Here is a 24,237-nt window from a genome sequence, read left to right on the forward strand (position 1 = left end):
TGAAGGGTGATAGATGGATGGGGATGTTACTCAAAATGACACGTAAGACCTGGTCCTTGTCCAGAAACCCTACAAAAGGTCTTTTTGTAGATGCTTTTCCTGCTTCTTGACTTTAGTTCACAGAGGCTGTGCACTGTCCCTGCGACTTTGCAGCCAAGGGGCTGCCCTTTCTCTGTGTGCCTGGGATCTATCATTTCATCTTTCTGAATTCTCGTTTCCTTCTCTGTAGCATAAAGAGGTGAACTCTAGGGGCCCCTGGGTGGCTCAGCCAGTTAGGTGTCTGACTCTTGATTTCAGCTCAGGTCATGATCTCAGGGTTGTGAGATCGAGTCCCATGTCAGGCTTCGCGAGGAACCTGTTTAAGATTCTCCCTCTCTCCCTCTCCTACCCCCTCCTCCCCTCTTAAAAAGGAATATTAAAAAAAAGAAGAGGTGAGCTCTACGGTTCCTAGGAGACACCCAGTTCTACGATTCGATCCCCCTTTGGCTTCTAGTGCACGCACTGGTGCATCCAGGGGCTCAGTGAAGGCTTTCTCCCACGCAGGTGCTGAGTGAGGATGAGCTACTTTGTGGATTCTGCAGCCAGCGGCCCCGCCCCTTATTCAGCGGCGCGTCCTGCAATGGCGGTAAGTGGGGCCCCCTCCCTGCTCCCCCCTTGCCCACCCTGCCTCTCCTGGCTTCCCCCTGTTTCCGGTATCCTGACCTCTGTTGGACAGAGAAGCCCGGACCTGACTCCAGATTTGGAATCAGCCTTGAATCTTTTGGAGGAGCTAAATTTTGAGATCATCTATCTTTTTATCAGTACATAAAGTAAAAATCCAAGACTGATGGATTTGCTGAGAAAGGTTTTTTTAGTGTGTTTGGGTTTCAGAGAAAATGACTCAAACTTGATTAATGGTTAAAGCCAGGTGATTTTTCACTGCTCAGTTCACTTGGTGAAGATTTTTCACATATTGATATACCTTAGGCTTATCTTAACATAGTTAAATTTATTTTGGGCCTCATACGTAAAAGCTAAATAACACAAGCCTTCTAATCACAGAATTTTAAACTGGGAAATATAACAGTAAGTTTACAGGAAAATGTTATAAATCCCAGAATAAGAGAGGTAAAAGGAACTTTAAAATTAGGACTAGATAAAGTTTCTTGCCCTTAGGGAAGAAGACCCTCACCCAAGCTATGTGTTGATCAGTAGAAATGTTTAGATGAATTTCTTATAAATTGATTGTGTGAGCGATCCCATGATGCTATCATCGATCAATGGCAATGTGGAATGAACTTTAATATTAGCTGATGTATTATTAACTATTCATTATAAATTCTGTATGTTTTCATATGAAGAAAGCCAACATAAACGTTGAACTTCTTTCACTTATTCTGGAAATGGAAATTTTTTCACTTATTCTGGACAGATAAGTTTAATGTTAAGTCTTCCCAGTACATTTATGGGTCTAAATAGACACCAAGAGATTTGAGCTCTTTTCTGACTCTGGTCTTGGACTGTCCTGCCTGATGTTCTGCAGAATTTTTCACGCTGGTATCCTTGAATTAACCATGCCTGCTCACTGTAATTGTATTTTGGAAGATCTGATGTATTTGCAAATTATTTTCTGTAGCATTGAAAAAATAATTGCTCAAAAGCTATTCTATATTCAAGGAGTCATTATCACTACTCTACTGGCTATTCTGAAACACCTGCTTTTTTCTCTTTTAAATGACTGTTGTTTTCATATAACTCTCATTCACTTTTCTAAAAAAATTAGAATCAGGAAAAAGTTTAGAGTACAATTAACACCAGAAATATATTTAGAAATACACACACACACACACACAGACACGCAACATGTCCAGACCAGCAGTCACTCAGTTTTGCTTAACAGAAATCGCCCAGAGACTTGGACTTGCAGGTCAGAGAAGGGGCTAGAAAAGTTGCCAGGGAAAGGCTCCTCCTGCTTCTCACACAGAGGTTATCATCTGAGGTCAGCACAAATTACACTAAATTTTTCTTAAAAATGATATTACAGAGATCTGCTAAAACAAATAAAGGGTATTGGGATTTTAGGGCAAAAAATGTCATTGGCTTAGAAGAATAGATTTAAAAGCCAGTCTATGTTAATTCTCTTTACCAGTATGGGTAATCAAAGTAAACAAGATTAATAACTTCTCCAAAAAAGCAATGCCATGCAAATTTGTGTGCATTGTATTTTAGACACCGAAATACATGGTATTACAAGTATTCAAACTACAGGTATAATATTAAATAATTCTTGGCAGGGTATCTGGAAAATGCATGCAATTAGAAAACCAAACCAAGCTCTGGGTACATATTTTTAACAAACGACCCCACCCCCAGCTGAAGACACTGGCTAGTTTTAATGCATTTTAAATGGTTTCCATTGGTTGCAAAATAAAGAACTCATTTACCCCCAGCCCCAAGAGCCATATCTGAAAAGCATTATCAATGTATGGGATCCTTTTTGCTGTGAATTTCAGAGTCGCTTGGGTAAAAGCAGAAGGTTGCATAAGAACTGCTAACTATTGTTCCAGCACTTTCGCGCCTAACTTCTCTCTGGGCCTCAGTTTCTCCATCACTGGGACTAGTTAGGCAACTTTTCAGAACCATAATGCAAGAAGGCAAGTCCTATAACTTCTTCACCTACACACTCTCCCTAATACCGATGAATGCATGAATAAACAAACAAACAAACAAAGAAATAAAATGCATCAGTACGAGCTCAGGTTCAATCAACCAGCCCCTGCAGAGAACCTCCAACCTTGGCCTGCACAGTAAGAAACAGTCAAAGAATCTATAAATTGTCTGCAGACCCTAACCTTGGGACACTGGCATTAGCGAAACTAACAGATCTCACACCCTCAATCCCAATCTAAGATTTTGGGAAGGAGTGAGCACAGCTTCATTAACTTTCCCAGACAAGAAAGTCAAAGCCACAGATATCAGTGTCTTCGCAGTTTCTGTTGGAGACTCTCTATCTAGAGGTCAACCCACGGTACTTAATCCGATAATCCGCGTCCTCCTGCCTGGTGCCCTGGGCTCCAATTTGGTTAGGCTGGGCCAGGAAGAAAAGAAACTCTGTCTCGGGTGTGGGAAGTTGAGGGTGGAAGGAAAACTATAATTTTTAATTGGGCTGATTGTGCCCCCAGGGGGATATTTGGTGATATTTTTAATTGTTAGAAGTTGGGAGCGGCATCCCTTGGCATTTAGAGGGTAGAGGCCAGGGAGGTAGCTAGCCATCCCACAATACACAGTGCAGTCCCCCCCACAACAAAGGATTATTCGGCCCCACATGTCAGTAGTGTTGAGGAGGAGAAGCCCTGGTGGCAGTAACCCCAAGATCAGGTTTGAAGGCAGGATGGTGCTGTGTGTATAGATTGGTCTAAGCGGGTCTTTGTTGCATGTAAATTACTGCTTCAGAAAGGGAAGTCTTAAAAAAATAAAAAAGTGAGACTATATTCGTGTTATGAGGGGTTCTGCTTAGGATGCTTCTTTAATTGTTCAATCTAAAGTTTGGTTCAATGTAAAACAGGCTATGAATATTTTCTAGTTCCCAAAGATGACTAATTCTCCAATTCCTCATTCATAAATTAGAGGTAGCATCAACATGACTTGATCATTTGCAGTGCCAGAGGAAGGCTGCAAATCATCCCAGCCACAGTTACGGACTTCATGCCACATTATCTGCCTCAGGGTCAGCTTGTCAAAATCAGGATGCATGCTTTCCTCCTTGTAAGGTCAGTCCTTCAGGAGCTGATGGTCATGAATGAAGTGATGTCATAGCCGGGAGGTCGAGCAACAACACTTTGGGGAGTTGTCTGGCCATTGTGTGGGAGGGGGTGACGTTTTCAGGTACGAATATGGGTTGTGTGTCAGGGACCCTTTCATCCAACGGGAGGAAGTGCTCCTTCCTGTTATGCTACCTCAGCAAGCCCATGGTGAGCCCTGGAAGTCCCCAGCAGTGCTGGTCCCTTCGTCCCCTCATGCATCATCCTCTCCTCCATGCCACCGAGGCTGCGGAGCTGGGGGAAGGCGGGAGTGGGAGGGATGGGTCACTCCTGGTTTTGACCAAACATGTCCCAGTCCTTGGCCCACCTTGAAAGCAAGGAGGATGTGTGGAGGAGGTCCCCCCGGGATTAATGACCCCTGGGCCATGCAAACTTTAGGAAGCACCTTGAACTGTTCAGAGGAAAGGACTAGCACTGCCCACTCACCTCCTCTCAGAGTGAGGCCTCCAGGGATAGAGTAATAGGCCCGTACAAGAGAGGCTGTCCTCAGTGCCAGGTCATGTGGAAGACACCAAGGCCTGAGAGGTTGGTCCCAAATGCCAAAATTTCCTAGGATAAGGCTCTGGGTTTAGGGAACATCCCATGTCCTCTGAGATGGGGTAATTGCATGAAAAACTTGACATTCTTCCACTTTCTGGATCGAATGTTCTTCTCTTATAAATATGGTCACTATATTTCCTGAATGAAAAGAAGTGTTTCAGAAACTGTCCAACAAAAGCCCTTTTTTTTTTTGACTTGTGACTTTCTTATATGAATAGTATGAATGTGATCATACTTACTAGACACTTAATTGCTATAATTGTGTAGAATAACATGCTATGAAGCCAGGGCTCTTTCAGACGTGGGATCACTGAATAATTTGGGTGATGTACATATGCTGGAGTGCACATCAGACGTCAGTTTTCAGGGGGCCGAGGAAGGCTGCCAGCCACTGGCTGGTTTCAGGCGTTGGCCTTTGTCCTTCCTGTCCTTTTCCGGTGGAACTCGTGAGGCTGGCAGGCCTTCCGGATCTCCAGTGTGGTGCCTGCAAAAGGGAGTAGCGTGGCCATGGGCCTTTGCTAACCTCGTTGCAACAATGAGCTCGAAACCATGCCCTCAGGCACAGCTTGCCAACACAGAGACCTTTGAGATTGGATCTCGCCAATCACTTCATGGTTTGAGCAAATCCTCTTTTGTACATGTTCCTTCTTCCTTCTGTCATTGATTGATGGATCGATTGTTTTTTTGGATACATAACTCTAGTTCTACCTTCTGACCCTCTGGTGAGACAGGAGGGGGACCCACGTTGTTCTTGCCTCTTTCACATGAGACAGGGGACAGCCTGCAGTCTGGACCAGGCAGCTGTGGAATGCAGCCCATCCAATTATAATGGAAAGCACTTTGGAGTCAGAGAGATGTGGGTTAAATTCTGGTCCTTACTCCTTAACCATGTGACCTTGGACAAATTACTTAACCTCTCTGAGCTTCAGTGTCCTATTCTGTGTAAGAGGCAGAGTATAATTTTGCATGCAAGACCATCATGATGGTTCAGTGAGGAAATTCTTGTCGAGTGCCTCCCACAGCTATGACCTTAGCTAATTCTCTCTCCCTTATGTTCACTGTCTCTTCTCTGCTCTTCTCCAGACTCTTTGATTGCTGTGGATGGAAACATGGAGGGAGGAGTGGAAATGATTCCACTTCTTGTGTTGCCAGGGCAAGATGGGGGCTACTGGGGTGAAGATGGAGACATTCTTATTGAGCAACCTCCTTGCTTCATCACTACCCTGCACCAGAAACAGCTCCCTCGCCACCAGATCAAAGTTCCCTTGTCATGGGCTGGTGGTTTACAACCCCATTGTGTAAACAGACCTGGTTCTCTTATCTTGAGTAATTGCAGTTTAATTGGGCCTCCTTGGGAAGCAATTCCCTGCTTACCCAGGGCTGTTCGCACACTCTTCACCTCCAGCCCACATGTCTCAGGATTGCAGCCTTGCAGTGGTCACCGGGGAGTCTGCGCCGTCCCTGGTCCTCTGGGGAAGGGCTCGCGCTTGTGGCTGTAAAGCCTAGCACAGTACGCCCTTTCCTTTTCTGTGCGGATCCTGGAGAACAATGGATAAAGCATTTGGGATTAGAGAAGTAGAAACACACAAAAGAAATGTGGAATATAAGTGAACACTGGAAAATGTGGTTTTTTTGTTGTTGTTCTTTTTCTCCTCGTTGCTTGGGATGGCGATGGCTTTACCCCTGGAGAAATTGCTGGAGCATAATGCTTAGGGAAATTATTTACAGCCATAACTCTTAGTGCTGGTCAGAAACATTGAAGGAAAGAGTGATCATGTGTATTTTTCCAGCATCTTAAAAAGGGGGGCTTTTCTAAAATACTGGGTTCAGTGAGCACCAGCTAGAGAATTTCGGAGCCAGGACACAACCTACAGGTCATCTCCCGGTATCAGGAACTTAAGGTCCTCAGAGAGTAAATAAGTTGCCTGAATTTACAGAGCCGGCGGGAAGTGGTATGTGACCCAGATCTCCTGACTCCCAGCTAAGGACACTCCTTACTACCGAATTTATCTTCATCATTTTTTACATATGTGGTAATGTAAAAGAACTTATAATAGACTTTCATTCACACACCTAGCTGTCTTATTTATGATGAAGGGGTCTTCCCGGATTTAGGGAAAAACCCAAACTGCATTTTGTAGAGCACTCAGCAAATTGGAACTACTGTCGGGTCTTGTAGCCTGGAAGAGTTTATCCACCCATGACCCCTGGGCCCGGACCGAGGCCCTGAGTCATCTGGCACCTCTATCTCTGCTCTATGGGGTGCCCGAAGCTGTCGCCTCTGGAGACCCTGGGAGGCTGCAGGCTTCATGCTAAGGGACGGGATAGAAGCTGACAAAGAACATGTGTCTCCCTGCAGATCTCTCAGCAGGAAAGTGTCAAGGCCAGGCGCTCAGGCTGGTGGCAAGGGTCAGAGACCCAGGAGCGTCAGCTGGTATCCTCAAGGGTTGGCTGTGGTCTCCGGCTGCCACGAGCAGCCTCAGCCGTGGTCCCCGTTCCAGGAGGAGTTCGAGGTGCCCGTCTCTGCAACACTGCATCCGGGCTCCGCATTCCTCCCTTAGAAACCTGCAGGAGGTCAGGCCTGCCCTTTCACCAGGGCCCAAGCCCATCACTCTTATTGTTTTAAGAAGAATTTCCTGGCCTTGAGTCTAAAATTAAACTGCCCTTTGAGAGTTTCCTATTTTGTCTGTTCCTGCCTCTCTTGTGGCGGCACCACCTGCCCCTCCCTCCTCTTCGACGGGAGTGCTGAGGAAGGCTGAATCTCAGCTCAGGAGTATTTCTGCTTGCCTCCTTCCCCTCTGCCTCTCCAGGGAGCAGGACACACGTGCCCTCCCGAAGCAGATGGGCCTCCGTGTCCTTCTGAAGGCCAGACGTGGTTGGCCCAAAACTTGCCCTTAGCATTGCCCTCAGAGCTTCTCTGCGACCTAGCATCCTCTGAGGATGAGGAAGCCCAGACTAAAATCTATGGAGTTCGGACCCATGTGGAAGGCCCACTGCGTGCAATGGGGTGAAAGGGTTAAAGCTGAGAGACTGTCTGTTGGTTGCACAGATTTTTCCTGAGCATCGACTAGGCAGGAGCCCCGAGAGTTCTTCTATAGACAGGTACTTTCAAAGCCTCACTCTTCTCTGCTGAAAAATGGGGGATGTGGGATCCAAGCCATATTTGAGCATGGTTTTAGGAAAGAAGTAGAGCAACAATATGAAGGCCTTCATAAATTTAAAGGGCACCTTGAATGTCATGAATCCAAACTATGACTATGACAACTTTGGGCTTTGAGGCTCCCCCACCTGTGAAGGCTGTGGGTCACAGGTCGGGAGAAAGAATGTGGATGGATCAGAAGAAGAAGACGGTGGACTTGGAAAGGAGTGTGGAGATCACCGAGGCCAGCCTCCTCAGGAACCAAAAGCTAGGAGGTTAAGTGACAAGCTGGAGGTGACGCGGCTCCTTGGGGGCAGAGCAGGACTTGAATCCAGCTCCCTGATTCCCCGTCTTCTGTCTTCCCACTAGAGTGTGTGGACATCTATGACATTCCCAGAAAAATGGCTATCCCCACAGAGGCACACTTCCAATGCTCGCTCAGCTTCGGCCCTGGGTGTAAAATCTTTGTTTTGTTGTCAGTTTGTTTTTTTTTTTTTTTTTTTTTTTTTTAAACAGCAACATCTAAAAATAGCTCTTGTGTCTCATATACTCGTGGTCCTGGATTCTGAAGTTGACCAAAGAAAAGACAGATTTGCTCCCACAGAGTTTGTGTGCTGAGTCCACACACAGAATAGAAAGGAGGGAATTAGTAGGCAAACACGGGGACATTTACAGTTGCTTGGCTAAAGGCAGATAGGAGCTCGAAGAACAGATCAAACATAGTCTTATAGACATGCGGACCCCCCATAGGTTTGTGAGGTAGTGTTGGGAAAATATTCCCCTATTCCTTCTTTTCTGAATGTGGGGGGGCAGGGAGAAGGCAGACAATGAGCAAAATCAATGGTTGCGAGGTTTGGCAGGGTTGGGAGGGGAAGGGCGAGAAGATGCTCCTGAAGAGAGAGCAGCAGGGGTTGTGGGGGTGGGGGGGACCCTGAAGCTTTGAGAGGTGGAGCTAGGGAGAGGTAATAAAGTAGACGAGACCTTGACTGGAGGGCGAATGGATGTGGTCCGCTGTGGTGCTGGTCATTTGAGCTGGCTCACCTTCAGAGCCGAGCAGGGATAGGGTGTGCCCATCGTTCTAGCAGCTTCCAGATTTCCGGGGCTCTGTTTTATTTGTTTCCAGTGTCATAAAGGTGAAGCATGTGGACTTGGGCTGTGTCCTCTGACAGCCCCCAGGAGGACAGGGCGAAGAGTGCCCTTCCCTAGGCAGCTTGCCACCATGTGTGGGACAGAGCAGGGCAAAAGGTGCGCTTTCCCGAGATGCCCCGGAGGAGGTGACCCAATCCCTCCAAGGCCCTGTGGCTTCCATCCTTCCCTTGGTGGCCACTGGCCAACCACCCTTGGTTCTGAAGCTCTGCCTTTGGTTTCCACGACTCTGTACCCTGTCTTGTTTTTCTTCCTCTGTCTTCAACCAGCCCCTCTTGGCTGTTTTTTCCCCTTTCATCTCTCGTAACTGTAGGCAACTTTACAGACCCATTTTTAATTGTTTTCGGTTTTGTTTGAACTACCATTTTTTTTGACTTTGTACTCTCATTGGGTTCTCCATGTTTCCAGATCTAACTGCACCCTTTCTTGTCCTCTCCTAACCTGCATCCACCTTCGGGACCCCCAGCCCCACCAGGTTGTTCTGCCATCACTCCACCTAAACACAACTAAGGGTGAAATTCTCTTCCTCTATCCTTTTGTATTATACTCACCTTTGTCGTTATGACAGAAGCAAGCAATCTGAGTATTATCTGGGAATCCCCCCGCTTTCCTTCATCTCCTATCAGTTAGAAAATCATGTAGGTTCTTCCTTTGACACATACACACATTTCTTGTTTCCTCTTCACCTCTGCACTCATGACCCTGATCTAATGCTCTCCTCGTACCTGGACTCCTGCTCAGCTCCAGAACTAGCAGGATGCCAGTGGAGTCCTCATGTGGGCACGACACATAAGGGGTGCCCCAGCACTCAGGAATCAAGCTAAATGATATCTTAATGCAGTATTTTCAAAAGTCAGAATTAATGCAAAAATTATTAATAAACATAAAAATTTTAAATAAAGTTAGGATTAGTAGTACTGATGTTTTTTCCCTCTTTGCCTCAGTCTCCAATATGGCTCTGTGAGGCACTCTATTGCCTATGTCAGCTTCCTCACCTCCTTCTCTTGCTCAGCCCATTCTACTTGGCACCATCAAACGAATCTTCTAGAACATATTGATTCACCATGTCACTACCTCTGATGCAACTTCCAAAGCTTTTCTCCTGGAGCCAAATTCCTGTCTGGTATTTACAGCCCTCAATGTTGTGACCTTATCCTGTCCCTCCAGCTTTACTTCTTACTAATTACCCCCCCCATGGCAAGCATCCACATTGTCCAAGAGCACACCTTTCCCTCATACTTCTCAACGCCAAACAACACGGTCTTTATCTCTCTAGATCACCTATCTGAATCTTTCTTGTTCTTCTTTGGTAGTATTATATGTTCCTTTCCACCTTAAGGTGTGTGATCATCTTTTTTTGCTCTCTAGGTCCTTCACCACATGTTCTAGGCTAAATCTTACCCAGCCTTTTAGTTACCTTAATTTGCTTCCTCCAGGAAGTATTACCTGCCGCCATGCCCCTCCCCCTACACATTGGTACTTAACCCTCACTGTAATTTCCTGTTTACTTGTCTGAATGTTCCTAAGGGTGAAGTTCATTTCTTGTTCATATTGTGTTCTTATTGTGTTCATGTGTTCATCTAACATGATGCTTGGCATAGACTGGGTGCATGATATAAATTTGCTCCATAAATGCACATTGCCATAACTTGCCTAGTACCTATCCTAGGACAGCTGTCACCTTTCTTGAGAAATCTAAATGAGGGCCACATAAGCTTTATGTAGGACAGGTAGAAGAAAAGAGAGTCTGAAACCCAATAGACGTGGGTTTGAATTCTATCTTTATTATTTTATTAGCCTGTGTGGCCTTTGGAAATTTACTTGTCCTCTTTTTTAAAAAGATTTTATTTATTTATTTATTTATTTATTTATTTATTTATTTGAGAGAGAGAGGGAGAGGGGCGAATCAGAGGGAGAGGGACAAGCAGACTCCGTGTTGAGTGCAGAGCCTGACTTGGGACTTGATTCCAGGACCCTGGGATCATGACCTAAGCCTAAATCAAGTGTTAGATGCTTAACTAACTGAGCCACCAGGCACCACTACTTGTCCTCTTAAAGCCTCAGTTTGTTCTGCAAAATGGGGGTAGAAATACTAATCTTGCATGAGTGTGGTAAGGATTAAATGTGACCATTTCTGCACAATGCTTAGCACACCAACTGGCATAGAGCAGGTGCATGATGTACGTTAGTTCCTTTCAAAAATCACCTGTGGCATGAATGAGTGAGGACGGATGGTTTCTTAAAACTGTGACAGGGACTGAAAATGTTGCTTGCATATCATGAGTTCACCTCCAGTTGCAGCCAGGAAAGGACAGTGTCAACAAAGAGACTCAAACTTATTTTGGGTGGCGCTTTTTTAAAGCAATGAGGCGGGGGTTGTGCAGCCCAGATTTCTGACCTGTTAATAACCTGTTTCTTTCTCCTCAACTAAGAGTTTCAAAATGAATTGGAACTAGCTATGTGGTTCTTTTGAGTAAAAATGTCATTTTCATACTCTATGAAATAGGTATTAAGTCAGTTTGTGAAACGTCTAATAAACAGGCAGGTGTCTAGATAACAAGTCATGGTGCTTCCAGGAGTATCCGCTAGCAAAGATGTTTGTGGTTCATGGTAGGCTTGGTGCACTACCTCCTTCTCATTCTTAAAAGTAGGGTCCTCTGGCTCCACTGAGGACAGCTAAAGAGAAAATATGTCTTAAAAATAGATTTCCATTTATAAAATAATATATGAACTATCCCTGACAACAAAAAGCCTGGTTTGGGGCAGGAATGAGTCCTAAAAAAAAAAAAAAAAAAAGAAGCCAGCCACATAAATTCAGTCTGATGCTGAACATGGTTGTTAATCAGAGGCTGGGAGTTGACTCTTCACACTGCTACATTGTTGTCATTGCCTGTGTCTGGAACCTCATTGCTTTATTCCTAACCCACAAAGTACTCCTTCTGCCTTCCATCTCTCCCCTGCACAGCACATCCAGATAATTTTCCTTCAACACTTCTTTGCACACTACACTTTACCATCAGTGGCCTTTCCTTAGCAGAGAAAGCTTAAGCTTGTAAACCCAAAAAAAGTTCTCCATCCCATCTTGCATCGAAAAGAATAAAATATTTAGGAATAGATTTAACCAAGGAGGTGAAACACCTATACTCTGAAAACTGTAAGAAGAAGATGGAAGAAACTGAAGATGACAAAAACAAATGGAAAGACATACAATGCTCATGGATTGGAAGAATTAATATTGTTAAAATATCCATATTACCTAAAGCAATCTACAGATTCAATGTAATCCCTATCAAAATACCAATAACATTTTTCATATAACTAGAACAAATAATCCTGAAATTTGTATGAAACAAAAAAAGACATTGAATAGCCAAAGTAATCCTGAGAAAGAACAAAGCTGGAGGCATCACAATCCCAGATTTCCAGATATACTACAAAGCTATAGTAATCAAAACAACAGTACTGGCAGAAAAACAGACATATAGATCAATGGAACGAGATAGAGAGCCCAGAAATAAATCCACACTTGTATGGTCAATTAATCTATAATGAAGGAGGCAAGCATATCCAATGGGGGAAAAGACATTCTCTTCAACAAATGGTGTTGGGAAAACTGGACAGCTACATGCAAAAGAATGAAACTGGCCCACTTTCTTACACCACGCACAAAAATAAACTCAAAATGGATTAAAGACCTAAATGTGAGACATAAAACCATAAAACTCCTAAAAGAAAACATAGGCAGTAATTTCTTTGACATCATCTTTAGTAATATTTTTCTAGATATGTCTCCTCAGGCAAGGGAAACAAAAGTAAAAATAAACTGTTGGGTCTACATTAAAATAAAAAGCTTTTGCACAGTGGAGGAAACCATCAATAAAACAAAAAGACAACCCACCGAATGGGAAAAGATATTTGCAAATGGTACATTCGATAAAGGTTTAATATCCAAAATATATAAAGAATTTATACAACTCAACACCAAAAAAGCAAATAATCCAAAATCTTCTGGGCAGAAGACATGAACAGACATTTTTCCAAAGAAGACTACAGATAGCTAACAGACACATGAAAAGATGCTCAATGTCACTAATCATCAGGGAAATGCAAATCAAAATCACAATGAGATATCACCTTACACCTGTCAGAAGGGCTAAAATCAACAAAACAAGATACAACAAGTGTTGGTGAGGATGAAGAAAAAGGAACTCTTGTGTACTGTCGATGGGAATGCAAACTATGCAGGCACTATAGAAAATAGTATAGAGGTTCCTCAAAATAAAAATAGAATTACCGTATGATTCAATAATTCCACAACTAGGTATTTACTTAAAGAAAACAAAAACACTAACTGCAAAGATACATGCACCCCTATGTTTATTGCAGCATTATTTACAATAGTCAAGATATGGAAGCAACCTAAGTGTCCATGGGTAGATGAATGGACAAAGAAGATGGGATACACACACACACACACACACACACACACACACACACACACACTGGAGTATTGCTTAGCCATAAAAAAGAATGAAATCTTGCCTTTTGTGACAACACAGATAGACCTAGAGGGTATTAAGCTAAGTGAAATAAGTCAGTTGAAGACAAATACTGTATGATTTCACTTACATTTGGAATTTAAAAAGAAAAAAAAAAAAAACCAAATGAACAAACAAAAACAGACCCATAAATACAGAAAACAAACTGGTGTTTGCAAGAAGAGAGAGGGCTTGGGGAATGGACGAATTAGGTGAAGGGAATTAAGAGTACAAAATTCCAGTTATAAAATTCCAGCATAGGGAATATAATCAATAATATTGTAATATCATTGTATGGTGACAAACGGTGGCTATACTTATCATGGGGAGCATAGTGTAATATACAGATTTGTCAAATCACTATGGTCTACACCTGAAACTAACATAACATTGTATGTCAACTATACTTGAGTAACAAATATAAAAAAATAATAAATGATATAAAATGCAAAAAGAAAAATTTCCCCTCAGGTTTTTAATACCCTTGCAGGGTCTATAACAAACTACCTACTACCTATCTATGATTCTACTTGTACTATCTACCGCCATCTTCTAAGGCATATACTGTCCCAAAAGAACAGGGGTAGGCAACTTAGAATTCTCCTCTATATAATTTAGAATAAAAATTTCCTCACTCGAGATCCAATTCCTGCAACTCTGATCCTTGACATTGGATTTTGAGGAAGACTCTAGAGAAATATCAAAAGTTGGGGATAGGGCGCCTGGGTGGCTCAGTTGGTTAAGCGTCTGCCTTCAGCTCAGGTCATGATCCCAGAGTCCTGGGATCGAGCCCCGCATCGGGCTCCCTGCTCCACGGGAAGCCTGCTTCTCCCTCTCCCACTCCCCCTGCTTGTGTTCCCTCTCTCGCTGTGTCTCTCTCTGTCAAATAAATAAATAAAATCTTTAAAAAAAAAAAAGTTGGGGATAGATATTGAGAGCACACAGGTAGCCTAGGAAATGAGTTTCAAATGGATTCAGTTGCAAAGTGTTGTCGAAGACCTACTTATCCTTGGGAATTCAAAAGTTGTTGCCTCGGGAGCTTACAGTATGAAAATACAATGTCCCCAAAATGGTTTTAACCAGAATTCAGGAAACGTTTTCTGACTGAAGCTCAGGAGAGTATTCTTGCCAATGATTTCCCTAAATCTTTTGGTCCCAAACACAAATAGTTAGCAGAACACCATTGCTCCATTTACATTCTAGTGGTTCTCACCAGGGTCCGGTAGCAGGAGCCAAGTATATTAGCTTTTGCTACTCAACAACTCAAGGAGACTCCATTCAGTTCCAAGGGCGTTATTATGTTCTCGGCACCTTTAGCCCAGTTAGAAGTTGAACAGCCCCAAAGTAAACTTCATCCAGCCCTATTTTGAATGATTTTATGAATATTATGGAAAATGTCATCCTATTTTTTTATTGGTATGTTAATCACCATACATTACATCATTAGTTTTTGATATAGTGTTCCATGATTCATTGTTTGTGCATAACACTCAGTGCTCCATGCAGAACGTGCCCTCTTCAATACCCATCACCATGCTAACCCATCCTCCCACCCCCCTCCCCTCTAGAACCCTCAGTTTGTTTTTCAGAGTCCATCGTCTCTCATGGTTCGTCTCCCCCTCCGATTTCCTCCCCTTCATTCTTCCCTTCCTACTATCTTCTTCTTTTTTTTTTTTCTTAACATATATTGCATTATTTGTTTCAGAGGTACAGATCTGAGATTCAACAGTCTTGCACAATTCACAGCGCTTACCAGAGCACGTACCCTCCCCAGTGTCTATCACCCAGTCACCCCTTCCCTCCCACCCCCCCCGCCACTCCAGCAACCCTCAGTTTGTTTCCTGAGATTAAGAATTCCTCATATCAGTGAGGTCATCCTATTTTATGTGCACAAATGTCCTTCTATATTTTGGTTTCGATTATCATTTTTCTCTGTGCCAATATACTCTCTTCTGTTATTTTTACTGAGCTTAAGTTAATGGACAATCGCAAAATGGGGAAGAGAGAGTAGATAGGGAATGTTGAATATAACAGAACAGCGCTGAGTTCTTGTCCTGCTGCTCAGGGGGAGAGGGCATAGGAGGTTCTCCAATGAGAGGCTCTTACTGGGGGTTAGCAAGCTACCCTTCAGAGATGAGAATACCATCTGAGTAGCTATATTTATTAATTAGCCCCTTAACATCAGTAGATTTAACCACATCAAATTATAGCAGAGTTTGATTATCTTAATTAAGGTTTTTTTATGGAGGTGGAGGGGCCATAAGAGAAGATAAAAGGAAAAAAAAGAAGTAAACGATGGGCCAGTGTAGATTAGACTCCTTAGGAAATCTTCCTGTGAATCTGCTGCTTCTTTTGTTTCTTACTTTTTTAAAAAAAGATTTTATTTATGAATTTGAGAGAGAGACAGACAGAGATAGTGAGAGAGAGCACGAGCAGGGAGGAGAGAGAGAAGCAGGCTCCCCGCTGAGCTGGACCCTGGGATCATGACCTGAGCTGAAGGCAGACGCTTAATGACTGAGCCACCCAGGCGCCCCTTGTGTCTTACTTTTTAACCCTCTTGCTCAATCCCAGGAATGTTAAGGGTCTGTTATATTAAAATAATATCTACCTTCTATTAGGCATCACATAGACAATTTACACATGCATTTCATATTTTATTTCGCTTTAAATATAATTTTCTTACACATATTTTACCTATTCCTTCCTACCTTATGAGGTAGGTATTATTCTCACCTTATAATTGAGTAAACAGGTTTAGATAAAGGAACAGGCCCAGGTCTTCCATTAGTAAGTGGTAGAGCCAGGATTTGAATCCATGTATATACCTAGCTTCAAAGAATAGGGTCTCAAACACTGCAAAATATGCCTCCCACATCTGCTTGAGGAAACACATCTGCCTTCCTTAAAGAGTACTGGGTAGATGGTATATTTTATGATTTTCATAAAATGGGTCAAAGAATGGCACAAGTTCCCAAATGTTGTGAGAAACTGAAAATTTCTGTCTAGCTATCAATATCATTAAAACCCGTGCACAATGGATTAACTGAAAAACGAGTGATTATTATTACATTAGCCCATTTTTTGGCTTTCCTTTGGCATTTGTCACCTACTGGTTCTATGAGAGTAGAATGTTTTGCAAGAATATCCGTTTATGGTGTTTTTACAGAGTAAGAACACCAAAAATTTCAAAAGCCAGGATCGTATAAAGATGGCCGAGATTCTGCCTTGCTGCTAATCATGGGTCCTTATTTGAAAATTAGAAAAGGTAGTTGTCAAATGCTTGAAGAAATGGATGAAAATCTAAGTAAGAGACTCTTCTCCTTCCCTGTCTTTTTTTGGGGGGAGGGGTATGTGATCAGTAGTTGGTTCTACTCTGTTATCATCTATGGATGATTCCTACTCACATGTGGTTGTATGATAGGAAGTTATTATTGCATTCAGGCTAGAGTATAGAGATTTTCCTGTTAATATATTTCCTTATTTTTTTTCCTTGTTATAGAGGCAGGGACCTATCAACTCCTACGAAGATCCTCGAATGGCCTGTGGTTTCCAGTCCAATTATCACCCGCAAAGAGCCTACTACCCCTTCTGGGATGAGGCAGCCACTCAGGAAGTTCCTACTGGTCTGGAACACTGTGGCTCAGGTAGGAACATGAACAAAGGCTCGGACTACAGATAGAGTTGGAGGACAGTGGAAGGGTGATGTGGGCTGCATTCTCTGCAGCAACAACATCTGTCACGGCTTATGTGGGGACAAGATGCTATTGTTCTCTAATGGAAAGTCCCACTTACTTTATTCTCCTGTGACAGAAAGATGAAACTCTAGGAATGAGCCCAAGAGAGGTTGCTTCAGGTCTTCATTCTGTAAATAGTTCTGTGCACCATGCATTTCCTGAGACTCACCCGTTTCGGCCTGGTTGTTGACAAAGGGCCTAGAAGTTCTGCAGTCGGAGAGTATGAGCTGGATAAACAGTTAGCCTTCTTACAAAACGGAATTTCTTTATTCATCTTTTTCTCCCCATTGTCCTCAACGTCTTGGCCGGTACCCACCTGCATCTGGCTCCTTTTTCCTCCACCCCCTCTCTCTCCCCAGCTCTCCCTCACACCTCCTTCCTCTCCTCCCAGCATTCCCTTCTCTCCCTGACTTGCTGGTCACCATGCTGCCCCCTGGTGACCAGGAATCGCATTCCTCTAGAGAGCTCTCCCATGGGTCCCCTCTCCCAAAGACCTGATAGGTTGAGAGTCCTTATCCCCATTCTGTTTTGCAAAGGTCACTAGGTATCTCACAAATTCCATGAGTCGTGTTGACCTGCTAGTGTTTTTGTTACTTTACTTTTTTTTTTTTTTTAAGATTTTATTTATTTATTTGACAGAGAGAGACACAGCGAGAGAGGGAACACAAGCAGGGGGAGTGGGAGAGGGAGAAGCAGGCTTCCTGCAGAGGAGGGAGCCCGATGCGGGGCTTGATCCCTGGACCCTGGGATCATGACCTGAGCGAAGGCAGACGCTGAACGACTGAGCCACCCAGGCGCCCCTTGTTACTTTACTTTTAACGCAAAATGTAAAACTTGATTTGGGATTCTGAAGTGATGGATTTGGGTATTAAGTTCAATTTATCATAAGGCCAGATTATATATCCAAATACCAAAACAAAACAAAACAGTTCAAATCTGTATTTTCTCCCAGGATGAATTCTTAGCCTAAGAAATCTCATAACTCTCACATGTTGAAAATATGTAATTCTAAGGCATGACATAGGAAGAAAGCCACTGGGAGCTCACTTAAATACAACTTTTTTGTTCAGTGTTTCTTTACTGCACATAACAAACGATATGGTAGACTACTTTTATAATAGCAGAGACAGAAAATAAATGTTTGTTTTGTTGCCCATGCTTTAGCTTTGACCAGAAATATAGAGGCATAAAGCAAGATGCTGTAGCACTTGGTGGGGGTTGGGGGGAAGGCATGGGAGTCGCTTTCCAGTGATCCGGTTCTTCTCTAGGGCAGAATGAAATCAATCCCTGTATTGACTTGACTCAATAGCCTTGATATTTGCGATATTCTTTGGCATTGCCCTTGGATTTCAGACTTGGCATATTATGCTGTCACTTTCTGCTTGGTTCTTCCAAGCATAAATACAAATGTCTCAGCTATCTATCCATTTGAAAAAGAGACAGGGAGGACTTCGCACCTGTTCGCAGGTTAGACTTAAGGACTTAAGATTTTAAGAGAAGAAAAAAGTCATCCTTTACAAACTGTTCTAAATAAATAGATTTTTTTTTAAAGATTTTATTTATTTATTTGACAGAGTGAGAGAGTATGATCGAAGGTGGGGAGGGGCAGAAGCAGGCTTCCCACTGAGCAAGAAGCCTGATGCAGGACTCAACCCCAGGACCCTGGGATCATGATCTGAGCTGAAGGCAGACACCTAACCGATTGAACCACCCAGGAGCCCCTAAATAAATAGATCTTATTTGTATAAGCAAAAGGTCAGGATGGTTGTACCTACATTTATATAGTTCTTGAATCCTATCAGTGCCACTAGGCTTAAGTCTTGTATCTTCCAGTGCAACCCAGGTTAAAGTTACCTTGCCTTAACACTTTCTGCTCTGGATGGTGCTTCTGTTTGCTGTAAGTTACATCTTGTTAAGAGCTGAGGTTATTCCATGCTGGTCCATAGCCTCAAGATCAGAATGTCCCTTCTTCATAACTAAAAGACATGGTCCTTCTTTTTTTTTTTTTTTTTTTTTTCCAGCTGAGAAGTACATACATTCCCAAGTGAAGATGATTTTTCATTCTCCTCCTTGTCAAGGTTCTCAAAGGCAAAAGAATTTTTATTTCAGGGCCAAGGACACTGTGTCTGTGATGCACATGAAGAACCTCTGGGGATGAAGCTGCTTTAAAATGTGAGGATTCATAGTAGGATAATATAGTCTTCTTCCCACAGTCGACTTCATTGTTGCAAGAAGGAAACCAGGGTCACACAGACTAGTGGCTTCTGAGTAGGATGGGAAGATGGGTGCATATAATAACCAGTCCTAAAATGACCTGGTTGTCGTCAACCACAGCTCCGAAATACTAGAAAGCCTCCGTGGGGAGCGGTGCCTTGGTGGCAAATGTGAGGTCTCTAGTTCCCTCTGCCCTAGGCTCCCTCTGATGGAAATATCTGGCAAGAACCCTGAGCTTTTCCAGCCCCTCCTTTGCCTTTTGAGCTGTCCAGACGAAATAGTTGCAGTGATTATTTCTGGGCTGTGGTCCAGCTCTGCTCAGTGATGGGTGTCCTTTGGAAGGAGATTTGGGGTTATAGAGAAGGGAGATGAAGACATGGACCAACCAATGATGTCTCCAGCTGCAGCACATTTCCTTGGAGATGTGTTGAGTAAGAAGAAAGAGAGAAAAAAATACGCTACATTTTTTTCATCTTCTTTTATCCTATTTATAACTTCAGTTTCCTTCCCGTCCTCTGTCTCATGGCCACTCCCCACCCCCGCTCTCATCTCACGTTTTGTGCTCTCAGAAGGAATGAATGAACTTCTTTTCCAAGGACTCCACATCTGTCAGTGACTGGAATACCCGGCAGGAGGGGCCATCGAGGAACATCAGGCCCCTTCCTAATAATGTGCCTCCTATTCATGAAGGGGCAGAGGCTGAGGAAGAGGAGGGGGCGGTGAGGGAGGGGGTGGGGAGACAGGGAATAGAGCTGAGAAGAAATATGACTGGGGGAGAGCCTACCAGGTGAGCAGGAGAGAATGCTCAGTAACCAAGACAGTCAAGAATGGGTTGGACAGAACAGATGGTAAGAAGGGTGCCCAGGAAGACAGAGAAGCGTGGGAATGGATGGAAATTCAGGTTTGGGTGGACAGGTGGATCAGGGTGGGAAGAGAAAATGAAAGCTGAATGGGAAGGCAAGAGAAGGGGAGCCCGGAAAAAGACAAGGCAAAAAGGGGAGGGGAAGATGATATGAAAGAGAAAAAACCAGATGAATCTGAGGACATTAACTATACGGCTAAAAAGGGAAGCCACATTTGCATGCAATTGCTCGCGCAGCTGTACATTTCTTCATGACAATCTCGTAGTCATCATTTTCTTTTATTTCTTCTCCTCCTCCTCGTCCGCCTCCTCCCCCTCATCCCTCTGAGCCTGGAGCCATTAGCAAGAGCCAATGGGGATGGGGAGCTGGTGTTCTGCATGAATGAATGGCCCTTTCTATGTCGACTCCTCGTCATCCCTCTGTCAGGGAGCCTTGTGAATCAATGGAGCCCCTTACACAAGACAGGGCTGAAATGTCTGTTACTGTTTATAGTCTGACTGGAGTGGAGCCCACTGACCCTGCCTCCTCTCTGTTCCCATGTCCACTCTTCTGTCCCCAACATCAGCCCTTTCTCTCAATCATCATAGCAAGAATCCCTTTTTAGGTCAGTCTCTTACTCCTTGTCTCTAAGAAATCATTAACATTTCACTGCCATTAACTATTATGACGAGTTCCTAACCACAGTCCTGTTGAGAAGGGACACAGTAGATGGCAAACCATTTTTGGATCGAGCCAGTGAGCTGGAGTCATGCAATGCCTGTTTTCCACCGGGAACTAGAAAACCGACATCAGAGACCGAACTGAGCACCCAGGCCACAAGACCACAGTCCATCCCACCAGCTGACAGCTGCCCATATTTAATTTTAATATTATGAACGACAACAGTGTGTATCAGAAAATATGAGGCTTGCTGAGCACCCTTCCAGAGTGATATACTCTCAAGTTATTTTTCTTTTCCTGGGTGGATTTGTCTTGAATCAGCCAAACTTATGGATATGATGCTGTAACTAAGGTTCCCTTTTGTGAAATAGTTGCTTAGGGCTGGCAAGCAGTCTGTAGCCACATAAGACAATATCCCCAACTTACCCCTATGGGAATGAACCTGTGGTCTCCATACCGTGGTCCTCAGAAGCAAGACGATACTATATTTCTTCCTGTATAACGCAGTTTGGTAGGTTTTCGGTCACTGAACATAGTAAAAACCTCATCTACCCACGTTTACAGCCTACCTTCCACTTCTCCTTCTTCATAAGAGAGGAAGTATGTATGGTATATTGGTGAAGAATCCAGATTCTGGAACCAGATTGCTTGGGTTTGCACATCAACTCTTCCTAACCGGGTGACCTTAGGCAACTTACTGTATCTCCGTACTCTCGTTTCCTCCCCTCTACCAGTGGTTCTCAGAGTGTGTCAGAATCACCTGGAAGGCTTGTTAAAACACAGGGTGTTGGGTTCCATCCTCAGGGTTTCTGACTCAGTGAGTCTAGGGTAAGACTCAAGAATTTGCATTTTTCACAAGGTCTTAGGTGTTACTGCTGCTGCTGGTCCAGAGACCACACTTTAAAAACCACTAAGTTAATATATGTGAAGCTTGAAGCAGAGCTGTCACTTAGCAAGCACCATATGAATGTTCGCCATCATTCATCGCCTCGAAGAGTCCAGAAATGTCTGTGTATCATTGAGTCATAAAGTGACCCGCTGATTGGTTGAACACTTTTGGTGGTCAGTGCTGCATACTGGAAACAGAGCAGATGTCTGGAGAAGGGGGAAGACTCATTCCTTGTCTCTAAGCGCCTTTGTTCAAGCGTGTTACGGGGCCGGGGGCGGGGGTGGGGACACTTACATGGTAGAAGAAATGACTCCCGCGTGAAATGTTACACTTACTCCTAAGATAATGTTTGGCAGTGTGAGTGTGTGACTTTGGATCTCCCTATTTAATATTTCTAAAATAAATTTACTAGTAAAATGGTAGAACGAAAGAAAGTCTTTCTCAAATAAACTTTGGAAGTTCAAGTGGGAGATGTACTGGGAGCCCGAGTTTCTGGTCTCTCCTGGGGCTTTTTCAGACTGCCAGGCAGCTGGGAGAGATCAAACCTGGCCCAGTTGACAACCAGGTGGGAAGTTTCAGCGGGAGAAGCAGATGCCTCCAGTTTGGCTTTTAAGCGTTGAGAACGTCGAGAGAATGGCAGGCCGGCTTGTTGAATGGAGAGTCACCTTGCTCCGAAGTGTTTATTCGCATAGCAGGTTTGGCCTTTCCACTGACCATCTCAGATGGCCCCGTGGTTTTAAAGAACAGTATTTTCAACTCCATCTGCTGCACATATCTGTTCTTTCCTCCTTCACGCTGTGTGTTCCTTCTCTGGAGGACCTGTTTCAGTCTCTTTGTTCTTCAAAAACAGTTCTGATCCTGTGTGTGTGTATGTGTTTCTCGGATGCTGTAATGTGGATCATTCCTCATGGGGAAAACTGTGACTTTCTCAGATGCTGACTTGATAGTTGTGGCCTTGGGGAAGGAGGAAGCTATGACCCTGTCTCATGACCTTTCACTGAGGGCTATGGTTGGGCCTAGCTGCCCTGACAAGTCACAACCAGGGGACAGGGCTGAGGGAAGCTGGATACAAGAATCCCCTCCCCCACCCACATCGCACCTCTGAGAGGACCAGAGGTTGCCAGGAGGCAAGAGCCCTGTAGTGCATTAGGAAGAGAATCTATATGCAAAAAAGCTACCCTACTCCCTTGCTATATTATTTTATTCTTCTTCTGAGGAAATTTCTATGACTGCCTGACTCTGTTCTCCATAAGTGAAGGATCTTACTCCCGCTATGGACTGGATTTGCTCCCATTTACCAATGTTACATCGCCTTCTTCTTTCTACTCCCATCTCCTGACCCCTTGGCAGCTTTTGAGTCTGTGCTGGGTCATATGCACATTACAAGAACTTAGTGGTATAAATGTTTATGAGTCCAAGCCAAGGTTTGAGCAGTGGTGTGATGGAAAAGAGCAAGAACATGCCCGGAATCTTGTTCCCTCACCTTTAACAGGTGGGATACTTGCGCTGATTGCAAAGAGGTCTTGTGCCCATTAAATGGGGTATATACTTAAAAGGTCATGGCCTATAGCAGGTGATCAATAAATGCTACCTTCCTTCTTTTTCCTTTCAGCACGATTTGAGTGTGAATTTAAGTGAGCCAAAGAAAGTAGATGTCCCACCCTTATCCAGTGAATCTTGCCCACTCATCTTGCCCACGGCTTATTTTCTGACACCTGCCAACCTTATCCTTCACGTGTCTCCTTTTACCAGTGAAGGGAACCTGGTGAGGACCAAGAAGAGACGCTCTGCCCCATTAGGGACCAGAGTCTTGTGTCTCTCTAGACGGTGCCTAGCAGCCCAGGGCAGTAAGGATTGCAAAGGTCTTTGCAGATGTGAATCATCTCTGTAGGTGCTTGGGAAGGCAGGTCCCCTCGGGGAAGAAACCTTCAGTGGAGTTCCAGTTAGAACGCAAACCTTCTGTTGGCTGTCCTCCGACGAGTGGCTTCTCAAAAATCCTAGGATGTAACAGCCTTGCACTGAAAATCCCAGGGGGTTGGGGAGAAAAAAGTTCTCTGAACTTTTTCAAACCACAAATATTTGGTCCGAGTTGGGAAAAGGTCCCTGGGGCAGCGAGTTCTTATTTGATTCAAGCAGTTTGACCCCTCTTCTGGAACTCCTCGAGCGGGGGCTGGGGACGGTGGATGCCGCGCCTGGCGTCGGCCCCCGCTTGGCGCGGCCGGCCCTGCTCCACTCTGTGAATGGAAAGCTCGGGCTGGGTGAATGGGGTGGGAGCTGGAGTCCGGCCGGGAGGAGAGGGCTGCTGCGTGGGACCGCGCAGGGGTGGGGGCTGGATGCGCAGAGACAGCCTGTTTTTCTCAGTGTCTGGCCGCGGAGAGACTCCGACTCTCTCTCTCCAGATGTTCGCTGTGTTTATAGCTGCTGAAGCCGGAGACCCAGCTCCCTCATTAATAAGTTTCTTTCTTGCACTGCGGCCAGGGGTCTGAGCCCGGAGCCCGCAGCTGGAGGAGGCTCGGTGGGGGAGGGCCGCCCGCAGGGGGAGGCGTCTCGCTCCCTCCCCCAGCCTCTGCGTCCCTAACCCCTACCCCGCCTCCCTCCTCTGCAATCCTCCCAAAATACACGAGCACACAAAAAGAAAAACACCAGCAGATTTTTTATTTCAGAGAGTAAACACTTGGGCCATGGGGGTCTGGAGGTTATGGGAAAAGAGGAAA

The 24,237-nt window shown here is 44.3% G+C and overlaps 1 protein-coding gene across 2 annotated transcripts in view; it reads left to right on the top strand.

The window, feature by feature from the left end:
• Positions 1 to 543: 543 nt before the first annotated feature.
• The window catches only part of ETS1 (ETS proto-oncogene 1, transcription factor), a 116,404-nt gene continuing 92,710 nt past the window's right edge, over positions 544 to 24,237 (top strand). For both annotated transcript variants that reach the window (XM_045894707.3, XM_064577239.1), the window contains exons 1-2: positions 544 to 625; positions 16,663 to 16,807. In XM_045894707.3, coding sequence (XP_045750663.1) covers positions 557 to 625; positions 16,663 to 16,807 — 214 coding nt within the window. In that variant the 5' untranslated portion in view covers positions 544 to 556. The remainder of the gene's footprint in view (positions 626 to 16,662; positions 16,808 to 24,237) is intronic.

Source organism: Mirounga angustirostris, unplaced genomic scaffold (assembly GCF_029215605.1).
Source record: "Mirounga angustirostris isolate CCGP_5_RB_7025 unplaced genomic scaffold, mMirAng1.0.hap1 SCAF_13, whole genome shotgun sequence".
Taxonomy (NCBI): Eukaryota; Metazoa; Chordata; class Mammalia; order Carnivora; family Phocidae; genus Mirounga; species Mirounga angustirostris.